At 44.6% G+C, this 25,733-nt stretch overlaps 1 protein-coding gene across 2 annotated transcripts in view; it reads left to right on the top strand.

Annotated features, from left to right (window-relative positions):
* The window catches only part of PTPRJ (protein tyrosine phosphatase receptor type J), a 165,108-nt gene that overhangs the window by 92,172 nt on the left and 47,203 nt on the right, over window positions 1-25,733 (top strand). The window contains exons 2-5 of one of the 2 annotated variants that reach the window (XM_082341099.1): window positions 18,000-18,018; window positions 19,175-19,405; window positions 21,354-21,536; window positions 24,174-24,410. In XM_082341099.1, coding sequence (XP_082197225.1) covers window positions 18,000-18,018; window positions 19,175-19,405; window positions 21,354-21,536; window positions 24,174-24,410 — 670 coding nt within the window. The remainder of the gene's footprint in view (window positions 1-17,999; window positions 18,019-19,174; window positions 19,406-21,353; window positions 21,537-24,173; window positions 24,411-25,733) is intronic. The other variant, XM_082341100.1, reaches the window with a different exon arrangement.

Raw genomic sequence — 25,733 nt, 5'->3', positions numbered from 1 at the left:
ATACAAAATGATTACCACCATAGCATTAGCTAATACTTAATCCCATCACATAATTACCATTTTTTTGACTTAAAAGTTTTTTTAAATTGAAATGTAGTTGATTTACAATGTTGTGTTACTTTCAGGTATACTGCAAATTGATTCAGTTATACATATCTATCTATTCTTTTTTGGATTCTTTTCCCTTATAGGTTATTACAAGATATTGAATATAGTTCCCTGTGCTATACAGTAGGTCCTTGTTGGTTATCTATTTTATGTATAGTAGTGTGTATATTTTAATCCCAAACTCCTAATTTATCCCTCACCCCCACCCCTTTCCCCTTTGGTAACCATAAGTTTGTTTTCTATGCCTGTGAGTCTATTTCTGTTTTATTAAAAAGTTCATATGTATCATTTTTCTAGATTCCACATATAAGCAATATCATATGATATTTGTCTTTGTCTGACTTACTTCAGTTAGTATGATAATCTCTAGGTCCATCCCTGTTGCTGAAAATGGCATTATTTCAACTTTTTGATTAACAGGACCTGGCTGTTCCCTTAAATATCTTATATAAAGAATTTGGGGAACCTCAGTAAAATGCCAGGAGACTGAGACACTGCTCTCCATTGTGATTTGTCAAATCTGAGATCGCGTGGGCTGGCTTTCAGCGTCTACTGTGATGGATGTGTGTATCTGAAGTCTGTTTGTGGCTATTGAGGATGATTTTGGGGGTGTAGAAGTCCTTGCTGGCACAACAGCTCCCCAAATGATAGATTCTGGATCAAACTTGGGGTTAATAGCTTCAGGGTAGCAAGAGGACGGATGCCCAAGGGCATGGTGTCTTCGCCTTCCAAATGGCCTTCCTCTTCTCAGTGCCGGCCTTTCCTGGGCGGAGATGGGTCTTGACTGGAGGGGGAGCCCTTTCTGCCATTTGAGATCTTGCCGAGCCCTGGGGTGAGGGCTGGTGGGGAGGTGGGGGGCTGTCCAGGCCATTGTGGGAGAGAAGGCTGAGGGCTCCTAGAGGAGCATTTGGGGCTTGAGTCAGTTGTGTCTTTGAAAAAATTTACCCATTTTGGACTTGTCTGTGGAAGCAATTAGGGAGATCACAGGACCGTTTCTGATTCCTGATTCTGTACAGTGTCTATTCAGAAAAATAGAAAACAGTCAACTGGAACAGGGGATTATTTGAGCACACACAGAGTCCTGTTGTCTCAGAGGCATGCCTTCAGACAATTTGCCTTTTAGTGAAGTTTAAGCCCATGAAAGGAAATAAAAAGTGTTTTATCAGATGGCAAAGAAAGATGGACTAGACTTATGAGACTTTGAGAATTTTGGCTTTTTCTTTGTTAATGCAAACTTTTGGAGAGAATGACTCTTTATATAATGCAATTTATTTGTACAATGTGGTAATTATCGCTAACAGTTAATAATTATCTTCAACTGGGTAAAATACCAGTGTGCGTATGTGTGCGTGTGTGTTGTGTATCTTTTGTTTAAAGCTAAATATTTCTACTTCTGAAGATGAGTGTACCTCAGGGATGTAACCAGCTAACATTTATTAAGCATCTATTTTGTCCAAGACCTTATGGCAGTTCCTGCTTGCCACAACTGTGGGAGGTCAGGCAACATTATTTCCCACCTGAATACGTGGAAACTAGAACTTCAAGAGAATTGGTGACTCACCCAGTATCGTACACCTAGTAGGTGTAGTGGGGTGGGGATTTGAACCTGGCTCTGGCTTCCACAACCATTCTTGTGCTTCTGTAAAAGGCTGACTCATTCACTTTAGGTCTGGCTGGAACCCGGCACAGCTCATTGCAGTTTACAGAATATGTTTACATCCATCACGTCTCTTAAGCGTTGAATCTTGTTTCCTGAAAGCACACAAGGAAAAGCAAGGAATCCACGAATGTGACCAATGATGTGTTGTGTGAACAGATGGTGCCAGTCAACAGGCAGGAAAAGGACTTACTGAGTGCTGAGTGACAGAGCATGGGTCTTCCTGACCTTGTTATGAAAACGGTTCAAGTTCTTGGTCAGTGAGGAAAATCACTCTTAGTCCAAATTCCTACATAGGCTGATGGGATTACCCTCTAAGATTTGTTGGGATTGCTGAATTTGTTAAAGGGAGAGCTGGAGGAAGCTGCCAGAAGTTTGCAGTGCATCTGAGAAAAACCGTCCCTTTGATCTGCCTTCTCCACCAAGTATAGTCTGGTTTTAACCCAGCTAGAACCTACGGGGCAAACTCAGCCTGGATTCCAGAAGACCTGGCTCCTTTCTTGCTTAAAGACCATTAAAAGATGTCTGCAGTTTGTTCTGGATTGAATTTTCCTCAAACTGAGCCAACTCCCACCCTGGAGTGAGTTGTTCAGGGCTTTCCTGGGAGCTTATGGACTGTGGCTACTTCAGACCAGAGGGGACTCTCTGGGCTACATCATCTCTTCTCACTGTCCCTTTAAAATACCTTAAGCCAGTGGTTCTCAAAGGAGTCACCCAGAGAGCAGATAAAGAACACAGAGACCCAGGCTGGTTGAAGCAGGACAGAACTGGGCCCTCTGTATTTTTACTAAGTTCCTCGGATGGTCCTGATACCGCAGTGTGAGAATCACTTCTATGTGTTTTCTTGCCATTGTATTTTTCACTCACACTATTCGTGGCTTGAATGCTCTCTTCTGTTCTTTTCTGCTGTCCAAATCAAATCTAATTTTCATGCCTAGACCCTCTCCCCACTGTCATCCTTTCAGCTACTATGCTTTTTTTTTTTTTTTTTTTTAAATTGAAGTATAGTTGATTTACAATGTTGCGTTAGTTTCGGGTGTACAGCAAAGTGATTCAGTTATACATATCTATATCTATTCTTTTTCAGATTCTTTTCCATTGTAGGTTATTACAAGATATTGTATATAGTTCCCTGTGCTCTACAGTAGGTCCTTGTTGTTTATCTGTCAGCTACTAAACTTCTTACCATCCAAATGTCCAGTGGTCAGCCAGTTCAGGCACTGTGCTAGGCGTGAGTTTGAGTCCCCAGGGTCAAGGAGTTTCCAGCCAAAGAGTTACAATAACAGTAAGAGGAGACGCAAGGTGCTGGGCATCCCACAGAGGAAAGCACCAGCTATGCTGGGGAACGGAGTTTGGCAAAGTTGTCCTGCTACGAGAACGAGCAGGAATGAGTTGGGCCAAGGAGGGAGTGAGACAGCTCTTGTCTTCCAGGTTGTAGGACCAGCACGAGTCAAAGTAGGCGATGACAGCACAGATGATTCAGGGCATTTGAGGTATGTCGATACATGGGAAAATGTACATGAAGTGTGAACTCTGCTTTTGTGACTCATACTTTCCTTTAAAGAAGGCATCAGTTACATTGTAAAAAAAAAAAAAAATTTGTGTGTGTTGAAAAGTTCAGAAGACGTAAAGTGGTAGAATGTAAAATGTTGAAATCCTCACCAAATTAAACGGTTCCACCTAAAGGGAGAAAGAAAAACAAAAAAACGAAACCTGTTGTTTATTTCTTTGTCTCCCTTGCTAGTCTCTAAGCAACTTGAGACTAGGGGACGTTCATCTCTGTGTCCCTAGAATGATCATGGGGCCTGGCATAGAGAATGCAATTAGTGATCAGTGGGCGAATGAATGAGTTTCAGACTTTGGACAAGTCCCTTTACCTCTCTGGGCCTCTGCTTCCTTAACTCTAAGTAAAGATTTTATCCTACATTGTGACTGATCACCTATATCCCAGTTGCTTGCTTTTGAGGCCCTGAAGTTCACACACATGTATCCAGCTTTACCCACTAACTAACAGCCAGGCCAGCTCTGTTCCAGGCCCTGGAGATCCAATTAAAATCCACCAATCAGCCAGTGCTGAATGAGCATGTCACAGGGAAGGCCATGTGCTGGGCAAGAGCAGATGTAAGTGTGTGACTCCCCTTACCTTAAGAGAGAGTTTATAGATAAGGTAAATATGTGGAAAGATAAATTGGCTTATGCTAAGTGCCAAAGGACAGGATCAGACTGCAAATGTACAGGGTACGAGAGGGGCTGCTCTGAGAAAGCAGTTCTATAGCCAGTGTCTTTTGACCACCAGGCACCATCCTCTGTCGCCAGTGGACCCATATTGCAAGGTATTTTATCTCTCAAATACCCTGTATTCATTAAGAAAATTTTGTTCCTTCCCATGTCCTATCAGCCAATTGGAATTTCAGACCAGCATTGAGAGATCCTGTGTTCTTAAACTGAGTTGCTTGATCTCTAGCCAAAAGCAAAGAAACAATGGCAATAATGATAGAATTGTCCTCTCTTGAACATTTGCCTTGTGCCAGACATTATTTCATTTAATTATCGTAAGTCTTTAGGAGGGGACTGTTGTAATCTCTATTTTCAGAGGAGAAGATTAAACTTCAGCTTCGTACTCAAGCTAGTAATTGTCAGAACCAGGACCCAGAACCAGACCCAGACCACAGGCTCACGCTCTGACTTGCTGTAGGCCTGTGCCTGTGGCCCGTCCAGGGTAAATATGTGATTTAAGGCAGCGTTAGGCAAACTATGGTCCCATGGGCCAAATCCAGCCACTGCTTATTTTGGGGTGGCTTGTGAGCCAAGACTGGTTTCTTACATTTTTAAGTGGTTCAAAAGAAAAAAAAAAATCAAGAGAAGAATAATGTTTTATGACACGCAAAAATTATATGAAATACAAATTTAATGCTCATAAATAGAGTTTTATTGGAACACAGCCATGGTCATTAGTGTACTCATAGTCTGTGGCTGATTTCAAATTACAACAGCAGAGCTGTAAGACCTGCAAAACCTAAAATATATACTGTCTGGCCTTTTACAGAAATAGTTTGCCAGCCTCTGATTTAGGGCATTCATTAGGCTTTAGATATTGAAAATCGCCTGTCGCCTTGCATTGCTGCCCACGCCCATCGTGGGCAGGCTCTGCTGATAATTTTATGATTCTGCATTCTCTTTTCATTGCTTGGATATCAAATATAAGTGTTTACTTTGTGACATCACTGGCTTAATAGTACCTGCCCTGGGTGATTTACCCAGGTGCCGCTTTATCCAAGGTCTGTCTCTTAGAGAGGACGATGGTATGACCTTGCCTTGAAAAAAACTTTTTTCTTTGTTTTGGTGGTGGTTGTATTTAGGTTATTGTTAAAAGCTGATTGGAGAACAGTTGTCTGGATGTCCCAGTGATGCACTTTTTAATCGAAAGAGAATATTGTAGGCAGAAAAATCTGTATAAGAACTGACCTGTTACTACTACCACTGGTTGTTGAGGCCACCCTGAGACTGTCCTGGCACAGGGGAGGAGCCAGGCCTGGGTCCTGAGCTCTCATCTTGCTGGCAGTGAGGGGAGTGGGGTTGATGGTGGGTTTGCTGAGAGCATCTTTCTCCTCTGGCGGATGCAGGATGGCCTCAGTGCAGCTCTGGCCGTGATGGGTCACAAGAGACAAGAATGCAGCCAGTCTGAGAATTTCAGCCCAAGTTCCTCTTAACATGCAACAGAATCCAAGATGCCGTCTTGCCTTTCTCTGCTGTTCTTGCTTCTGTGTTAGCAGAAATGCCTCCTGGTTCTGCTTTTTCTTAGTCTTTGTTGTGACAGCTCACCCCTCCCCATGCTTCACCTCTTGAACCCTCCTGTCCCAGCTCCTGCTAGTGGTGATAATGGTAATACTAGCGAATATTTATTGTGCACCCCCTGTATGTTAAGTGCTTCGCATGGATTATGTCATTTAAGACTTGTCACAGGAATCCTGTGAGGTACATACTGTTTAAACCATTTATTTTATTATTTATTATTTTTTATTTTTTATACATTTATTTATTTTATTTTATTTATTTATTTTTGGTTGTGTTGGGTCTTCGTTGCCGTGCGCGGGCTTCCTCTAGTTGCGGGGAGCGGGGGCTACTCTTCGTTGCGGTGCGCGGGCTTCTCATGGCGGTGGCTTCTCCTGTTGCGGAGCACGGGCTCTAAGCGCGTGGGCTTCAGTAGTTGTGGCTGCAGGCTCTAGAGCACAGGCTCAGTAGTTGTGGCGCACGGGCTTAGTTGCTCCGCGGCATGTGGGATCTTCCCGGCCCAGGGCTCGAACCCGTGTCCCCTGCATTGGCAGGTGGATTCTTAACCACTGTGCCACCAGGGAAGTCCCTAAACCATTTATTTTTTAAGTTGTGAGAGTTATCAAACACACACAAATGAACCCCAGGTACCCCTCTCTCAGGTTCTGTACTTAGCCCTCTTTTGCCCCACCCTTGCTCAGGTAGGTAGTTATTATAGTTGCTGAAAGAGGATGAGGATCTGGCTCAGGTGAGTGCAGTTGGTAGGGCTGGACTCCAGAGTGTCTTCTCTTAACCCCTGTGCTCTCCCACCTGACGACGGATGTTTGCTGCTGTTTATGGAGCACCTACTATGTGCCACTTCATCCCCACATCAGGCCTACAGAGTAGATGATAACTTACAGGTGAAAGAGCTCAAGAAGTGAGGTCATTGGCCTCCAGACTCCTTGCTAACTCGTGGCAGTACTATGATTCAGATCCAGAGCTGATATGTATAGTATGATTCAGGCCCTGCTGATTTTCTGCCCCACCCCGTTCTCTGCCCTCCTCTCTTCCTCAGTGCAATGGGAATCAGTGGCGTGGTGGTTTCGCTTGTGGGAACCTCTGTCTTCGAACCTTGGAAGAACATAAGGTTACTCCAGGATGGTTTCTCAGAGGGCGTGGAGAGCTTCTGGGTCTGTTGCAATCACTGCTGGCCCCTGTGGCCTCAGAGATAGAATCTACCGTTGACCTTTTGGCAGGCGTTCATAGCTATTGAGAGATCCTTTAGCTTTTGTGGTCAGTTGACGGCAGAGCTCGCAAAGCTGGCACCTCGAGTCCTGATGTTCAGTCCTCCTCCGGGAGGAAGGGGGAGAGGGGTGGGGGGCTGGGGAGCTGGGAAGGCATGGACTGTGGATGCACCCAGCTGGGGGTGGGGTGGGGAAGGGGAGGATTCTGTGACCAGCTGGCCCTGAACATAGAAGGCACTTGGTAAATGGTGGCTCTTAGCTATCTTTATCTGTACTCTAAGGTGAATGGGCGGTGCAGGAGGGACTTGATGGGATTTATGGAGTGGTTTTATTCAGATTCAAGAGTAGGAAATGAAAATCTCGACTTTCACAATCAACTGAAAGATCAGAGCTCTCTACCCTGGTTTTGCTCCTTTTTGGGGGTGGTGGTAGCATGGGGGAGCAGGTCAGGGGATGAGCGGAGAATTTAGGGGCAGGCAAAATGGTCCACTTTATATTCACATTGTGTACAGTATTCACATCTGACGTTGGCCGGAGGTCTCTTCCTAAGAGAGAAGCTTAGAAAGTAAACATTCGTTAATAATTGCAACCCACAAATTTTGCAAACTGCACTTCAGTCAATGGTCAGAAACTCAGATGGTGTCAGGGGTTGTTGGGAACATAAATAAATGGAATAGGCCAAATAATGAAGTCACAGTGCCTCTCGATCTTTTATATGCTCATGTTTGATAGAGAAAGTGAACAGTGTGGGTGCCATGTTGCTTGGCAACTGCCATTTGTCCTCAGTGTTTAGGTGACAATACTAGGGAGTGGTGGTGAACTCTAAGCACTTACCCATGGAAAGGGGGAGCTGATGCTCAGATCCAACTCGTTGCTTAAATGTCTCCAGGTCCTCCCCCTCCCCCTCCCCCCCCTCCCTCCCCCTCCCCCCTCCTCCCTCCTCCTCCCCTCCTCCTTCCTCCTCTTCTTCTGCTTTTTTCTGAGAAGCTGAAAATCAGGATTTACAAAACGCTGTCTCCTAATTTTAAAATATTTGCTTAAGATTTTAAGAAACACTGTGGCAAAGCATCATGTTTTATACTATAAATATATACACTCTTTATTTGTCAGTTATATCTCAATAAAGTTGGAACAAATACAGTGGGGAAAATAGGACAGTGTTCTAATGGAGGTATATTAAAAAAAACAACAACACTGGAATAAATAAAACATTGTCAGTGGGCTAGATTTGGACAGTGGAGCTTCAATTTAGGACCCTCAGATTTATCGTATGATGTGGAGAAAAGGTTCAGAGAGGGGCCTGGGTTCTGCCAACTCTGATTCTCTCATGAGATGGGGAGGTGAGTCCTGCTGGGGAGCCCATGAATTTGTGCTTTCGTCTCAGGGCTGGGTGATCTGGGTTGAGTTGCTGAACCACTCTGGGACTGACTTTCTTCCTTCATGAAGTCAAAGGGGAGGTCGATCACTATTTTACAAACTGTGTTCCTTGAGGTGCATTGGGGGTTTCATAAGTGTTTCCTGTGAGTTTCATAGAAAACACGCCCCCTCTCCAACCCCTTCCAATTTGGCTGTGTGAAATTGTAATGAAACTGTAATGAAAACACTTGCCCAAATATGTGTTACACCAAGTTTTAATACATTGGAGAACACCAGTGTCTTAACTTGTTTATGCATCTATTATATTGAAAACAAGAACAAGGTAACTTTAAATGTATAATGAAAAGATTGCTTTTATTCAAGTGTACATATACGCACATAGACATACCTACATAGATATATATGATATGTGGAACTCTATGCATATAATTCTTCATAAGACTCTTTTTGAAAAAAATAGTTCTGCTGCTAAAAATACCCATGGAAACTTCTGGCCTGGGATTTCCAAGGTCATCCTCAGCTCTGCATCTCAAAGTTCACATAGCCTCACCAAAATAGCCCCTCTGGTTACTTTTTCCTGTGTGCATTTGAAAGGGAAATGTTCATCATGCCTTCAACTGCCCCAGGAGGGAAGAGATGAGCCAGCTGGTCTTTGCAGGGTAGTTGTTGCTCATTCCTTCTGTCAAAGCCTCACCTGGCTTTTTGGGGGCACAAAATTATGAATTATGCCGACCCTTCTCCACAGTCCCTTTTGATGACAGTGTCAAGTTCAGAGAGTCATATATCTGCAAATGAGCCAGAGTCAGCCAGCCCATTCTCACCTTGCTTTGCCCAGTGTCTCGTGCTGTAGGTACTGCTTGCCATGCTGCCTATTGGTCTGCCTGTTCCCTGCCTGGGGACTCTAGGGTGGAAATGGATGCTCAGGCGTTCAGGCTGCCCCACAGTGCCGCACCTGTCTTCTGGAAAGTTTCCCATAAAGATGTTTATTGCCTGGCTTCTGGGTTCAGAGGGAACGCCCAGCCTTTCTACCGTTTTCGTGATCAATGATTTACCTTTTTATACCAGTTTTAAAGGGAGCTGTTGGGTAATTTTCACATAGGAGATAAATGGAAGGAAGAATGATGGCCTTTCAGAATTGAAATTTGTGCATGCACCGAATCTCATAAAATGCTATTTGATTTTAAAGATCTCTTGAAGCGGTTCACGTTTTGTTTAATTATGTCGGTGGGTAAAAATAACTATTGTCATATGGTGTGTGGGCTTGGTTTTAGAAGGATAAAGAATCTATTGTTACCCATTGTGTTATTCAGTCACTTATTACCCAACCCTAAAAACCAAACGTGTATAATAGAAAACCTTCAGCTTTGTCACTTGCTAAAATCCAGGCTCTGTGAATTTACCCTCAAACTCTTCTCCTTTTGAGAATAGCGCAGAAGCCTTCTAAATTCAGTCAATTTTAATGGGTGGACGGAACCTGTCCGCAGGGCCCATGACAGGCAGGGGTTTGTGACGGGCAGCCGCGGAAGTGCCTTTGGGTTCCGTGGTCTCAGCTGAAATTTGTCCAGGGTCCGAGCCAGCTTAGTGCTCCTGGGAGCGGTTAAGGTCAAGAGCTTCAGTCAGGCAGACCCGGGCCGGAAGCGTAGACTTACTAGCTGTAGGATTCTGGGTCAGGAATTTAACTTTTCCAAGGCTTGTTAGTTTCTTCATCTGTAAAATAGGGATCAACACAGCTCCTGCCTCGCGGGTCCTTGTTGTGAGGCCTAAAGGAGTTGATGAATGTAACACCTGTAGTGCAGTGATTGGCCCATAGTTAAGGGCTCCATCAGTATTATTACAGGTAGAGTCCATTAGCATTAGGCACCCGCACTGGGTCACTCTCAGACCACCCGTGCCCCTCCCTCGCTGTCCCCCAAGCTCACGGGGTGCTTGGCGCCCCCTGCTTCTCCAGCTGGCTGGCTTCCGGCTCCATCTCTGCACTGCACTGTCCTGGTCTTTGGTGCTTCTCTTGCCCCTGGCTCTTGGTGAGTCAGAACCACCTTATGTGCCCTGGTATCTTTGGCATCCAGCCCAGGGCCTGGCGCAGGGCAGGACCGCAGGAAAAGGCACGAGTGGCTTGGACTGAAAGGGCCTCAGAGCCTGGAGAGCTCCTGGGGCTGGAGTGGTCGCAGAAGGTCATCAGGTGAGCTGACGGGTGGCCACTTCAGAGGTTCGGTGAGGCAGGAGGAAGGCTGTGAGGCTTGGGAACATAGGAACCTTGTTTTGTTAGAGCCCCAAGAGAACTCAGACGTGGGGTCTGTATTGCGTATATCCTTCCGCCATTTGATACTTGCTGAAATGGATGGCTTGGTGAGACCCAAGTGCCCGAGCTCACAAGCATCAGGGGAAGTGGAACCTAACCCTCTTGATTACCCTGTTGGGCCGTGCCTACCGGATTCACAGGCTCTGCAGTGATGTGACGTGAGCTCTGGGCTGTGGCTCTTCCGTGTGCCCCTGCAGACCCCTGCCCGCCACCTCCACCCTGCTCTGCCCACTGGGAGGAAGCTGCCCTCTGCGGTCTACACCAGCGGGTGCCCTTGACCTGCAGCTTCCCACTGGGCCAGTCCCGCAGCAGGAAGCCCCCAGTGGAGATGGGGGATGGCAGCCCCTCAGCCTGTTCCCTTGTGCTGCCCCACTGCTCCTGCCTCTAGGGTTCTTGCCCAGCTCTTGCTGGTTTCCCTTAGCCCCACCCACACCCTCGTAAACAGACCCTTTTAAAACTCTCCTCAGTTACACTGGTAGAGTGTGTCATCTGTTCCTGCCAGGATCCTGATGAATACTAGCACGTTTTAGAAAGAGTAATCTAGCGGTTCTATTTTAATTTTCCACTGTGCGTTGAAGGGAGAGACTAGAAGAGAGGCAACCATGTATGTGGACGAAGGAATAGGGCCTGCTGTTCACAAAGGGCATCAATTTAGCTTTTGGCCTTTTATATTCAAATGAGGGATTTTAGGTAGAGTTGCAGCAATACTCTGACAGGACTGAAACAAAAATATACTGCAGCAGATAGAACCCTCTTCTGGCACTTCTTAATTTAAAAAAAATCTTTTTTTTTTTGAATTATCACATGCTAGTAATTAAAAAAAAATTTTTTTTCTGGCCACGCCATGCAGCTTGTGGGATCTTAGTTCCCTCACCAGGGATCGAACCCGGGCCGCCTGCAGTGGAAGCACGGAGTCCTAACCACTGGACCGCCTGGGAAGTCCCTTTACTTTTTTTTGGTGTGTGTATTAAGAGCTTCAAGATATGAAAATGGAAATGGTCTGTTTGCATCAGCCCAAGAACGAGGCTGTTTTCTGTTAGTTAGGGCTGAGGGTTATGAGGTCTTGGTTTAGGGTGGCCACACGACAGAAGTGGGAAGTCCAGGTGCATTGTACAGGGAAGCATCTTTATGACATGACCACTGAGTGCACCCACCAAGGGCGAAGGGAGGGAGGGTCAGGTTATTCCAGAGTTTATGGACTGGGAGACATGTGTAACAGGGCAGTCACAGAGGTACTTGGGAAGAGAATATGTACAAGTCTGTTTTGGTGCGCATCTAGGAGTAGTGTTCAAAGTGGACCACTGATGTAATGACTGTAGCTTTGACCGAGTTGGGATGGCACTGAGGGCAGTGTTAGCAGTTTTCTCTTCTCTGGGCCTGGAGGAAGATTCTTGTGACTGGAACCACAGTCTCAGGAATGGGGGTGGTTCCCAAAGAGGGGGAGGGAGAGCTTTGGCTCATCAGCATAACCAAAGGAGGCTGTGAAACAGAAACACATCCCTGGGGGAGGGGAGTGATAAACAAGGCTGGAAGTCTTGACAGTGAGGGTCTCTGCTCCTTAGAGAAGAAGAAGACTGCTGTGCAGTGTTGGGTGATCTTGGGCATAGTTAATGCCTGGCCATCTGGTCGACCAATGGGTGGACCATTGTCTGCTGTGCCTGGGGTATCTAGGTAACGGGAAGTCCTTGGCAGAACTGAAGACAGTATTATATTCTTTTCTTCGTATGTTGGCATGTCCTCCTCCTAAGACAGTGAGCTTAATCTCTCTTCTCAGTGTTTGCTCCTTTTGCCCAGTTATGGGGCCTGCAGAAGCCTTGGGCCACCTGTGTGGGTGACTTTGCAGGGGGATAGCGAGAAGATGGGTAAGCTATGAGTACTCCATCTGGGTCTGCATCCCAGGAGAGAAGGCTTTGGGGAATCTTGGCTAGAATGGTTGAGGTCAAGATAGAGGTCAAGACCTGGATTCTGTTTCTGGTGCTTCCTCGCTGGCTGTATGTCCTTGGGTAAGCCACTTACTGTCTCTGGGCCTCAGTGCCCACCTCTGTAACTGAGTCATTGTTCAACTATTTATACACTTGGAAAGTATGAGTTTCAGATTGCCCATTGGTTTTATCAGTATGATCTGAGCTTTGGTGTTGTCATCTGTAAAATGGAGATAAAAATACCTTGCAGAGTTGCTGTGAAGATTCAAAGGTGATGATGGTGGTAATAGCTTAAATAGATCATTCAATTTCATATTCACTATAACAGAGCAGGTATGATTATCATCCTTGTTTATAGATGTAGACACCAAGGGATAGAGAGGTTAAGCTACCTGCCCAAAGTCACACAGCAAGTAAATGGTGGCACTGAATGATTTCCCCCAGGTGGTCTAGTTCCAGAGCCCAAGATCCCATGAGTCTGTGCTCAGACAAGGTCTGTACAAAGCCCAGCTCAGTGCCTGGCACACAGTAGGTGCTTAGTAAACTTGAGTTCCTTCCTTTTTATCCTCAGAATGCATTCGGAAGTGGAGGCCCCCACAGTGCTTCTGGAAGGTTGTTCTGCGCACCCCATGTTTTCTGATGTCCAGTTCAGGGTGGGGGGTTCATTCCCCCTTCTTCGGCTGTCAAAGCCACCTTTCAAAACCTCTCTGTTTATTACCTTCCTCTTCTCCTCCCCACCCTCCCCACCCCAACCTCTTCCTTCCGGAAGCTTCCTTTCCCTCCTCCCTCCCAATGGCTGAGCTTGATAATAAACAGTCACCTACTTACTATCATTTAAAAAAAAAAAATTGAAGTGGAACTCACATAACATAAAATTAACCATTTTAAAGTGTACAGTTCAGTAGCATTTAGTACATTCACAGTGTTGTGTAACCACCACCTCTCTCTAGTTTCAGAACATTTTCATCACCCCAAAGAAAATCCAGTACCCGTTAACAATCACTCTCCCTTCCCCCTCTTCCTAGCCCCTGGCAACCACTGGTCTGCCTTCTGTTTCTATAGATTTCCCTATTCTGGACATTTCATATAAATGGAATGACAATATGTGTGCTTCTGTGTCTGCCTTCTTTCATTTAGCGTAATGTTTTCGCGGTTCATCCACATTGTAGCATGTTATCAGAGTTTCATTCCTTCTTATGGCTGAATAGTATTCCGTTGTACGCGTATACCACATTCTGTTAATCTGCTGTTAGTTAGGTTGTTTCCACCTTTTAGCCATTGCGAATAGTGCTGCAGTTGACCCCCACCATCTGTTATGCAATCACTGTCCCCTGTTGCAGTTTGGGCACAGGGGCTGTGGCTTCTGGTGTCCCCTGAGGCCTAGACAGGGTGAGCTCATTCATCACCTCTGATTGCTGGGTCTGTTGGAACCAAGAGGGAGAAGGCTGGGAGCTAGATGTGCCCCTAGCTCTTGGGCCTGGCTCTGCATACTTTATCTGGTTTAATTTCTGCCTAGAGGGAAGTACAGAGTGGAAAGTGCTGGTTTTTCTCCACCCTGAAGTACTTCTCCCTCCTGTGCCTGGGACAAGTTCATAATAGCCAGTTGGGAAATTTCTTAGCTCTGTGACCTAAGGTGTACTCTGACCTCAGCGTCCTCATCTGTAAAATGAGGATGATCGTTCTTGTTTCACACAGTTGTGAGGATTAAATGGGTTGGAACCTGTGGAATGCTTGCTTCTTTCCCTACCTGGATTTGGAGTTCTGGGTGAGGGACCAGTTGAGGGAAGGCACTTGGAGGCAGGACGATTTCTGTGGAATCCTCGATTAACAACTACCAGTGCCTTTTGGGGTCCTCTTAGAAGGGGAAAAAGCTGAGATAATTGTCATCACCATGTTTAGCTGTCACTGCTGAAAAGTTGTCCGCAACTTCCCTTTTCTGCAGTTAGTTAACTCTGATGCTCAGTGTATGAATCTGTGGAAATTTTCTCCCATTTCACCCCCAGGCACAACTAGGCTCTGAGCTAACTTCAGGAAGATGAGCTTTCTGTTGATTGTATTCTTTTAAAAAGTACTTATGAGGCATCCTCCATGCCAGTTAACTTGTAGGGTGTTGTTTGCAAGGGTCTTTTTTTTTTCCTGTGGTCAGTGGAAGAGTTTGGGGGCCTGGCAGACCAGAACTTGCCTCCTGGCTTTACCTCTTACTGACCAGCTCTGTAACCCTTGATGACAGATCACTGACCTTTCACTTTTTTTTAATCTATAAAAATGTGAAAATTAGTCACCTTGCTTTGTGGTTGCTTTGTGTCAAATAGTGTTTTTTTGGTTGCAAATCTTAGACAACCCAAACAAAAGTAATTAAATAATAAGGGGTATTGCATCTCCCCAGGCAAGAAGTTTGGAAGTAGAAAGAGTCTAAAATTGCTTGATTTGGCAGTGCAAGGATCCAGGTGTTTTCTCTCATTCCCCTCATCAGCCATCCTCAGCAGGTGGGTGAGTTCTTCCCTCCTTGTCACATAGTGGCTGCAGCGGCTCCAGGCATCATGGGTAGATCTGCTGAAGTTCAGCAAAGCAGGATGGTGTTTCTGTCCTTTTTATTAGTGAAGAAGCTGTCCCCCAAGAGACTCCTTGCAGACTTCTCTTAGGTACTCTTGTCCTTTGTTTTAGTCTGCATCCTTTAGGTCCCCTGGGTCCTAAGGCAAGGATTAAACTGCTGATGCTTTATGTGGGAAGTCAAGGCCTAGTGAGGTCAAGATGAGGGAACAGAAGGGGGAGTGAGGCCAAAAAAGACATGAAGCCATGTGAGGTAGTGTGTTATCCCTCTGGCTACTATTTCATGATGAGCCTCAAAAAGATACCAGCTGGTGTGTATGCCTGGCACATAGGGCCTTCTTTGGGAGGGTTGCCAGGAGAAACTGTACCTGGATTTGTCAAAGAAGCACACTGATAATATCTTTTGAAATTAATTTTTAAACCTTCCCTAAGTCCTGGTACATTTCTCGCCAGTTGCTTTACCCTGGAAGGTAGTGTAGCTAGTGGTTTAGGACACAGACTCTGGAGTCAGACTGCCTGGGTTCAGATCCAGGTGCTGTAGCTCACCAGCCCAGTAGGGACCTGTGCCTCCCTTTTAGGAATGTTTGGAGGATTAAGTGAGTTAATATCTGAAAGCACTTGGGACGGTGCCTGGCAGAGTCAGTGCTCTGTGCATCTGATTTTAACCTTTGGAAACGTACCTTTTTGCCAGGACCATGATTCTTGAACTTTCATCTGTAGAACTCAGAGCTCTTTGACACGTTGTCCTGTGTAGTGACTATCAGCCACTCAATGTTTACTGAGTCTAGGACTGTAAAGGACACAGATTGAGATGCACAGACACTCTTCACCTTCATGTTTGCCCTCAGTGAGTGGTACCTACCCGAGGGTATCCTCCATCTGTCCTCCTCTCTCCCTCCGCCATAGCCTGCTGTGACTCGGAGCCTGTCTGCTTTAGCTCTAGGGCTTTAGCACAGCGCTTGACACATGCAGGTGTGCGAGAATCGCTTGTTAAACGAGTTGTCAGTACTTTCTACCTTGAATTACTTTTTTACAGACATGTCTTATTTCCCTTACCTTCCTGTAAACAGTTTGAGGACAGGACCCAGATCTTTCGTGTTTTAGGCAACATTTGGTTGGATGGTTGGATGGTTGGATGATTGAATGGATTCCAGGTGAGGACACAACACATAGATGCCCAGGCAGAGAGATAATAACATTACAAAGGGCCAGGACATGCCATCCTAGGGTCATGAGGTTATGTAGTTTAATGTTTTCCAGCTAATGGGCAAAAAAAAGTTTGCTGCCCTGTGCTACTTAACTAGCAACTGACTGCTCCTTTTTCTCCTTCTCTTGTGGTCCATCCTGGATGACGTGGATTGATGCATAGCATAGATTGAGGGGCAGGGGCTGGAGGGAGGAAGATGAGCTGGAAAAGCTTAGGGCTGAGATGAGGAGGGCTTGAGGGTACAGTGCAGTGGTGGGAATGGAAAGTTTGAGAGAGGGGGTGAGTAGGAAAGGATATCAACAGGGCTTCCCGCCCCCCCCCCCCGCCCCCCGCCGGCTTGCAGGGAGTGAGGAGAGGAAGAGTACTGGATTCCTTTGAGTACTAGTACCTGGGTCACTGGGAGATAGGACAGGGGCCAGGCCCCTCCCCCCCACCCCCCTTCTGTCCACCTATCTCATGAGATGAAAACGAATGTTGTTCTTATCTTCTCCATTTGATAAGTGCAAATTTTCAGGATAAGCGGAAGGAATACTGGCCTGGGTAATCAGGCTCCTGGGACCTGACTGGCCTTGGACTTGGCCTTGGCCTTGGCCTTAGCCTTAGCCTTGCTGTGGGACCTTGGACAAGTTTTTCCCTTCTCTGGGCCTTAGGGATTGCCTCCTCTCCAAAATGAGAAGCTCATTCTTTCCTTCCGTGGCATTTATTGAGTGCCTACTGTGTGTAATATTCTAGGCACGGGCATAGACCCGGTTTCTGTTCTCCTGGAGTGTACATTTCAGTTGGAGGAGACTGACAGTAATTGAGGTGAATGCCGGGAGAAAACTCACCAGTGATGTGATGGAGAGTGAGTGGGGCTAATTTCCATTGGTTGGTTGGACACGGACTCCGTGAAGAGGTGGCATCTGAGGCCACAGTCTGGGAAGGTCTGGGGGCAGAGTGTGTTTGGAGAAGGGAATCAATACATAAAGGCTCCAAGGGAGAATCAGCTTCAAGAACATTGTAAAGGGTGTGAGAGGCTATGAGATCAGAGAGGCCACATAGGCTGTAGTTAAGAGTTTGCATTTTATTCTAAGTGTGATGGAGGTTGGAGGACACTTTTTTCCACTAGAGTCCCTTTTGATTATTTTCCTCTTTACAAGGACCATACTTTGAAATATCCAAAAAGGTGTGTTAACTAAACAACAGAATGAACAATCTTGAAATATTTTAGGTTTTTAAAGTGTGGGGAAATAATATATGGATCATGATAAATATCTTTGAGGATCCCCAGGGATCTAAAGACGGCAGATTGAGATACTGTCAATTAGACAATCTTTAAGGTCCCTCTGTTTCAAACATTTATTCTTCTCAAAGCTGATTGCCATATGATTAAAAAAAAAAGATGACTGCCACCTACTGATAGAAGATGAATTTTTGCACAATGAAAATCTCAAACCCGGTGGATTTCTTCTGTCACGCATCTGGCTTTATACCCTCCATTTCTCGACCTGAAGTGGCTCTGGGGAAGGGGTGATGGAGTGATGGTCCTGCTTTCCTTTCTTTCTGACCCAGAGAATCTCAACTCTTGTTTCGATGTCCTTCTGCCTCAGTGCACAATGTAGCAGCAGGAAGGAGCGCTGACCTGGGGAGTTGCTCATGTTGGATGTTTCAGTGGGAAAAAACACTGCCAACAGTTGTCTGGTCTCCATTGTTTGTAGTTGACCCGCGGTTACACTGAATTCCCCTATTCAGTGGCCCTATACCCTAACCCTGGCCAACAGGCCTTTGCCTAATGTATTTAACACCCCGCCCCAGTTATTAAATTCTCAACTGCTTTATTTCTGATTTGCATTTGCCGTGGCTGAATGAATCTGCTGACTTCCGTTTTCTTTTTCTGTTACAGATCGTGTGCACAGGTGACTGTAAGTACCACTTCCCATTCCACTCTTATGTTGTTCGCTACTGCCCCCCGATGGACACAGCAACATTAACAGCAACGTGAAAATCACAGAAAACGCTAATTTGCTAAAACTTGCTTAGTTTCCAATTTTTCTTTAGAAGTGGGGTGAGGGTGAAAACAGCAAGTGAAAGAAAAAATTTTTTATTTGTGCAATCCTGACAAATAAAAATATAATTTTTCTGTGATTTTTTTTTTCTAGCCTACATCTGTAGGTGATCAAAAAAAAAAACCACTTAGTTTTCATAATGCAGTATCATTTATATTTATTTCATGTACTGTTATCCCATAATTATTTTCTTGTGTTGCTACATTACCACATGATTTTTAAAATGGTGTACAAGCTTTGCATAACCTTTGGAAAACCAGATGTAGCCTCCTGGATATTTTGCTTCCACGTGGAGGGCTGAATCCCAGTTGCTGGTCCATTGAAGTCCTCCCAGGTCTGTAGTAAAATGAGAAAAATAAGGACAGTATAATAAGTTTTTTATGAAACTAAATATATTCAGTTGAAATCACCGTTTATTCTGGGATTATGTCCTTACTAATTTTTTGGATCATAATTCGTTTCTATAAGAAATAAAATTATTTCTATAAGAAATAAAATTAATAGTATTTGGTAATTTTTTAATGTACGTTTTTGAAAAAATAAAAACTGGTAGCTTTTGTCTGTCCTCAAAATTCAAGGACAACTTTTTTTTTTCCTGGTTGGTAAAATCTCAAAGTCTGTGAACCATAGAGATAAAATAATTAGAATGTTCTCACAGTGCCATACAAAGAAGGCAGGCCTTGCTGAAACCTTCTAATAAAGAAAAGCTCAGTTAATAACAGTAATTATGCAAAGCCTGTGCAAACAATAGAAAGAGTTCTACAATTGCTTTTTCTTCCTTGTTAATCAGTTTGGTAAATAAACTGGTAGGTTCCTTGTGCAGGCTTGAATCACTGGTGCAAGAGAAGAAAACATCTGTGTGTAGAGGTGATACTGTAAAGTGGGGAAAGGGAGATGAGGGAACTATGATGTGTTTTAAAAATTATAATAAAGAAGTCTGTTGTATGGCTGGTATATGGTGGGAGGTGCCGTTTTATTAACTTGCATTTCGTTCTTCTTTCCTGTGTTCTAGGCTCCCGCTGTGATCTGGTTGAATTGACATCTACAGCCAGTGAGATTCAATCTATCAAGGCACCAGGAAACTTTTCAGTGATAAATGTAACGGATTTGAGTGGCCAGAGTCAGCAGTTTCCCAGAGCAGACAGTGATGGGAAGACTTCATTTTCAGGGCTGGTTCCTGGGACGCACTATCTTTTCACCTTTTCAAATGGCTCCAGTACCTGCTGCCAAGAAGTGCAAATACGTGAGCGAGACTTTTCTTTTGGGCTGGATTGTGGGTCTTAGAGAATGTCAGTGTCTACATGTCTGAGCAGTACTACAACGGCGTAGTGGTGAAGAGCGCAGACTGAGAATCAGAGTCCCAGGTTTGCTTCCTGGGTCTGTCAGTGTTTCACTGTATGCCCTGCGGCTAGTCATTGGTCCTCTTAGACCTCAGTTTCTTCATCTTTATTACCAAAAATGCATACATATACACACACATATTTTTAAAAGATATTTTAAGATGTACTTTGCTGAACTATTGAAAGTTAAGAACTTCCTTTTCTAGGGAATTCCCTGGTGGTCCAGTGGTTAGGACTCCACGCTTTCACTGACGAGGGTGCAGGTTCAATCCTTGGTTGGGGAACTAAGGTCCTGCAAGCCGTGTGGTGCGGCGCAAAATAAATAAATAAATAAATAAAAATGCTTTTTAAAAACCTTTCCCTGTATAAACAGAATCCCTGTATGAATCAACAAAATTTAGTTCTTGATATATTTCTCTTTCTTTAAAATGGTGCCATAGCCTTCTTCATGAAGTTGTTGTGAAGCATAAATGAGAAAACGTGTGCCCAGCACCTGGCGCGGTGCCTGGGACCCAGCCAGCACCCAGAATAGGACTGCTGCTGTTCTTGCTGCCCTCATGCTGTAACTGTGGCTATTGTTTTATCATTATCCCCATCACCATCATCACTGCTGATTGCAAATGGCGCCACAACGATAACCTGCCAAAATGCTACTCTGACACTGTGAACTGGTTACTTTATAGAGGGGAGGTTCAAGTCTGAGGGGCTTTCTGGCATGAAGTTTATTGAATTGTGGGCCACCACATTCTTCTGTGCCTGGTCCTTTTTCTTTTCTCTTGTTTCCTCTCCTGCCCTTCTTCTTTGATTGGGTAAATGTTTGCACCTCCCAGGTTCCAGGTAAGGCACACCCTCCGTGCTGTCATTTGAAGGTCCCATGCACGCTGAAGTGGTGTTACCTGTACCACCTTTATTCTTCTGGGATAAGGCCCTGGGTCCTTATTGCCTTATTGCCTATGCAATAAGGGTAACTTCTGTTTCTAGTTGTTACTCCTCCATCTAGACTGTAATTAGGATGCATCCATTTTGAAGTTTTAGTTACTGTTAATAACCATCATGGCTTCCATTGTGTTAAGATCCTGTACATCTACAATTTGACAGGTGATGAAGTGAGGTTCACGAGCAGTGAGATGACTTCGAGTACAATCACCTGCTAGTGACAGCAGGATTGGACTCTGGGCCCTGATTTTTGAATGTCCAAATCCAGTGACTTTGTTTACAATTTCAGGGTGCCTTAATAATAATCCTTTACGTTTAAGAGCTGTCAGCAGAGGAACCTGAGACTGAGATGTTTTAAGGGACTAATTCCAGGTCACACAGCTAAGGGGCAGAGCAGTGCCTTACATCCGGGTCTGGATTCCAAGACCAGCTCTTTTCTCTTTATGCCATTCTGTCCTATGCCATCTTTAGGCTAGAGAACTGTGGAGCTTCCTCCTAATATCTGGGTTTGGAAAAAAAGTTATCACATGCTTCTGCACTGTATATGCCTCTCCATAAGCAGTGTTTTCTGAGAATCAGGAGATAGACTTATTTTGCATCTCAGGTCTCTTTTATGTCAGCTTCTGTACAGATTTAGCTCCATGTTCAAGTCATGGCCAACAAGGCCACCCTCTGTTATTTTTATCTTTGTTTTATAGCCTTCTGTTTCACTAACACACATGCATACATGTATATATGGGAATCTAAATGTATTTTGTTGGAGGGAAGTCCAGGAGGCAAATAAAGAGAAATGAAATTCTGTGGTTGCAAAATTCACTTCTGGAAAGTAGACATACAGAGCAGTCCTTACTCTTACATTTCTTTTTGAAATATAATTTTTTTCTTTCCTTTTTTTGGGAAACAATATTAAAATAGAACCCAGTCCTACAGAAGCTGTTACCATCAGTCCAACCAGTGTGACCCTAACCTGGAAAAACGACACAGCTGGAGTAACGAGTAAGATGGAAAATGGGCAGATGAGTCTTGCAAATCAAACAGGTGGTAACAGCACATACTCAAGTCCAGGAAGCAATGGGACTTCAGGAGATACCACATTAGGTAAGATGAGTAGCTCCCAGGAATAATCATGAACCATCCTTCTTGTCCTGTATCCTAGAGCCTTGCCCATTCAAGTTGCCTGCTGGAAAGAGATTGATTTTCATTAACTGTGGAAGACGAGAAAAGATTCTGTATTGTTTCAAGCCCAGGAATTCAGGTGGCAGGATCACTCAGTATTAAGGTCCTGTGTGTTTTGGGATATTTTAGCTACTTCCAACTGTTTGGTTTAAAATTTTTTTCATTATTATTGATTAATACTTACTTTTCTGCTAAGACTTGGGAATGGAGACCTGTTAGAAATGTGTCTTGGGCTTCCCTGGTGGCGCAGTGGTTAAGAATCTGCCTGCCAAGGCAGGGGACACGGGTTTGAGCCCTGGTCTGGGAAGGTCCCACATGCCGCGGAGCAACTAAGCCTGTGTGCCACAACTACTGAGCCTGCGCTCTAGAGCCCGTGAGCCACAACTACTGAAGCTTGCACACCGCAACGAAGAGTAGCCTCCGCTCGCCGCAACTAAAGAAAGCCTGCGCGCAGCAACGAAGACCCAACGCAGCCATAAATAAATAAATAAATAGATAGATAGATAGATAGATAGATAAATTTATTTAAAAAAAAAGAAAAAGAAATGTGTCTTGATGGTGTTGGTAATTACTAGGCTTCTTTTAATCTCCCTAGGGAAGTTGATGCTATATTTATATTCCTGGGAGCTTCTGTTGGGCATGAAAGTTTGATATACTTTATAGAGGAATATGTGCTTCAAATGAAATAAGAGTCCAGTGACTCTTATTAAGCTTAGATTTTTATTTAGTTTAGATGTCAGTACCCTGAGCCACCTGTTACAGCTGCAAATTTAGCTTTTTTTTTTTAAGCTGGAAAGAACCAAAAATATAAAAAACAGATGAGACACTCTTTTTAAGCTGAGAAGAATACACAATTTAAAAAAGAGGTCCTGTGTTGGTTTTCTGATCACACCCTGTGTCGGGTGTGCTCTCATTGGCTGGTGAAGGCTGTGGAAAGCTGACTTCCTGAGCCCATGGTGTGAAGTGACCGCCTGGCACATCGCCTTCTGCACACGGAGCGGGCCAATGCTAAACCAGTGGTTTTCAACATTTTTTCTTTTTAAGCCTGGAAACTATTTCTTTAAATAAAATCTTGCCCAGATGCCCAGTAAGTAAAAAGAACTGGAGAGAGAGGAGCTACAGGGATGCAGTGTCACAGGTACCTTCAAAAACCTCCTGGAGGTTGGCAGCACAGTTTTAGAGAAAACAGAAACCCACAGTAAAGATTTGCTGTATTGTGAGAGAGCGAGGAAAAGAAGGAGAGGGCAGAGAGGAGATAGAAGAGAATTAAGGAGGAAGAAGAAGGCAGAATTTAGAAATGCTGATGGGACAAGGTGATACAGAATTGGTGACTATAGGAAAGGGGAGGTGGCCAGGTGGCCAGAAGCACGCAGCCCAGGAACCAAGGATCCTCACTCCACCTTAAAGCCCCCAAGGTCAAGGCTGTGTTTATCAGCTACTGTTTACTGAGCACATACCGTGTGCTTAGCTGTCCTTAATCCATCAGGGTGTCCTCACAGTAACCCTGAGGGCTACAGCGGAAGAAATGGTAATGCCGAGAAGTTAAGTTTCTTCTGAGCTCCCAGAGTTATTGAGCATCATGTAGTGGGAACCCAGCAGCCTGATTCCAGAGCACTGTTGTACAGTGGTGTTCATCACAGTTACCCGGATCATTGAGCTGGCTGCTTTATTCGTGTTGCACGTGTCTTTTTTAAAGAAATGTGTGACCCAGTGTAGAAATCTTTGCATCAGAAACATTTGATGTGAAGAATAGAATTGCAGAATGGATCAGCTCGCCTCACAGCTGGATGGTGCCTCACAGTCATCCAGGCCAGTGTCTTTGCGTTCAGCCTCCTCAAGCAGGGTTGTGGATCTGTCTGCAGTGCTCCCTGTGCTTGTATCAATATATGCTTAAAGCTGGAGCCCTGGGTCCTAGTTTCCCTGATGCTACGAGTAGTGTGCATTCTTGAGCAAGTCACCCTGCTGTTCTGAATCTCCATGTTCTTATCTCAAGATTGAAGGGAGTGGATGTCATCTTGGCCAAAATTGTTTGATTTACGTCACAACCAGCCAAATAAAGTGATAGAAAGAACGGCGGGGGGATGGTATAGACTGGAAATCTTCTGAAGATTTCCTTTGGGGTTGGAATACAGGGAAGAGGGTCTTAGTTGAAATGTCTTGATACTGTGAAATATTATTTGTATTATCTGGAATTGAGACCTTTAGATGTAGCAAATGATCACTTTTTTGGATGCTTATTCCTGGTATCTAAAATATTAAATGCTGCTGTTTAAAACGGCAATTTAGAAGAGTGTCAGATCACTGTTGGAATTAACTGTCGTGGAGAATAGTTCAGATCCTAAAAAATTATGGCTTTAAGGTTTATTCTTTTCTCCTTTTTTTCTGCATAATGATAAGTTTTCTCCCTGCTGTGAAAATGATGGAACTGCACTGGACTCTGATATAAAGGAAGTATTTTTAGTGGGTCACATTGAAACATCAATGTCCCCAGTCATTCTTAATGAAAGGTGACTACAAGTATCTTATTCCATCTGTGCCCACTGTGTGTTTTTAAAATAGAGCCTCATCCAGTTTCTGGTCTTCGTGTTGTCTTTGTGGGTGTGACGCACGTTGCTCTTACCTGGAAGAATGATAGCATCACTGACACCTTCCGGATGCTCCTTGAAGGAAGCCAGGAGTTGACTCAAAACTTAGTAGTCAATTTTTCAGACCTGAAGCCAGGGATTCAAAACAAGGTCACCCTATATCTTTCAAATAAGACACAGAGTGACCCTCTGGTTACAGAAAATAGCTTAGGTGAGTTACAAAAGTGGGCTTCTGATCTGCCTTGCTGGTTTTGACTTTCAGTAACTTATAGTTAAGAAAAATTGTTCTGATAATTTGTACGGAGTTTAGAATTTATAGAGGTCTTCTCCACATTTTAGTTTGACCTCCACGAGTGTGTGAAGAAGGAGGGGAAAATGTTCTTATTTTACAGGTCAGCACAGTGGGTGTTGAAACTTTTTGGAGTCTGGCATCCAGGAAAGTAGCTGGGCCCTTTAGCTTCTTAAACTTTTGGTTGGATAGATAACAGATGTGTTAACCCAAGTAGGCCCACTGGAGGAACTTAACCGCATCCAATGAGAAAAGGGCTGCTTATCAGGCAAATCTAGCAGATGTCTTCTGCATTGACAGTGGAGTAGTTATTTGCAGACTTCATAGAATTTTCAGGGGTAGCTCTGTGAATTGAGAACAAGTACTCAATCCCCATTTTACACATAAGGAAACAGATGTGCAAAGTAGGTGTCAGGATTCTTGATGGCAGGTGACAGAATCAGGCTTCAAATAGCTTAGACTAAAAGAGCAACTTCTTGGCTCGTGTATATTTCCCCACCAGGGGCAGCAAGGCCTTGAAGGAAGAGATGAGGTGACTCTTGTCTCTCTTCCCTGCTTGTTTCTTTTTACCAACTTTCCTCTGGTTCAGCAGTTCTGCTTGTTTCACCCTCTCTCAGCAGGGGACTGGTCCAGGGAAAGAATTCCTTAAGTGGGCTCTGCTTAGCCAAGTGTGAATCATGAGGTTGTCCTGGAAATCCGTGTTTGGAGTTGGGTGGGAGAAGATGGTTTCTTGAAAGAAGCTGGCGAGAGATGCAAATAGCTGAGTTGGAGAGAGAAGTGCAAATATCTGCGGTGCTACCTGGGCTAAAAGTACAACGTGAAATACCTGCCCCAAATCAGGACCCTTTCACAGAGAACGAACGTGCGGACACGGTGGAGGGGAAGAGGGGGTGTGGGATGAATTGGGAGATTGGGATTGACATATATACACTACCATGTGTAAAACAGATAGCTGGTGGGAACCTGCTGTATAGCGCAGAGAACTCAGCTCCGTGCTCTGTGGTGACATAGATGGGTGGGATGGGGGTGGGGTGGGAGGGAGGTCCAAGAGGGAGGGGATACATGTATACATACAGCTGTTTCACTTTGTAGTGCAGCAGAAACTAACACAACACTGTAAAACAACTATACCCCAATTTAAAAAAAGAAAAGGTAAAAAAACTCACCAAACCCCCACATCAGGGCCCTTTCAGGAGCATGTGTATCTCTGGGGGAGGAAGGGAACAGGTATTTGTGGAGTCCCAG

The sequence above is a fragment of the Balaenoptera borealis genome (genome assembly GCF_965194805.1).
Source record: "Balaenoptera borealis genome assembly, chromosome: 11".
NCBI classification, from domain to species: domain Eukaryota; kingdom Metazoa; phylum Chordata; class Mammalia; order Artiodactyla; family Balaenopteridae; genus Balaenoptera; species Balaenoptera borealis.
This window is presented reverse-complemented; position numbering and strand designations above follow the sequence as displayed.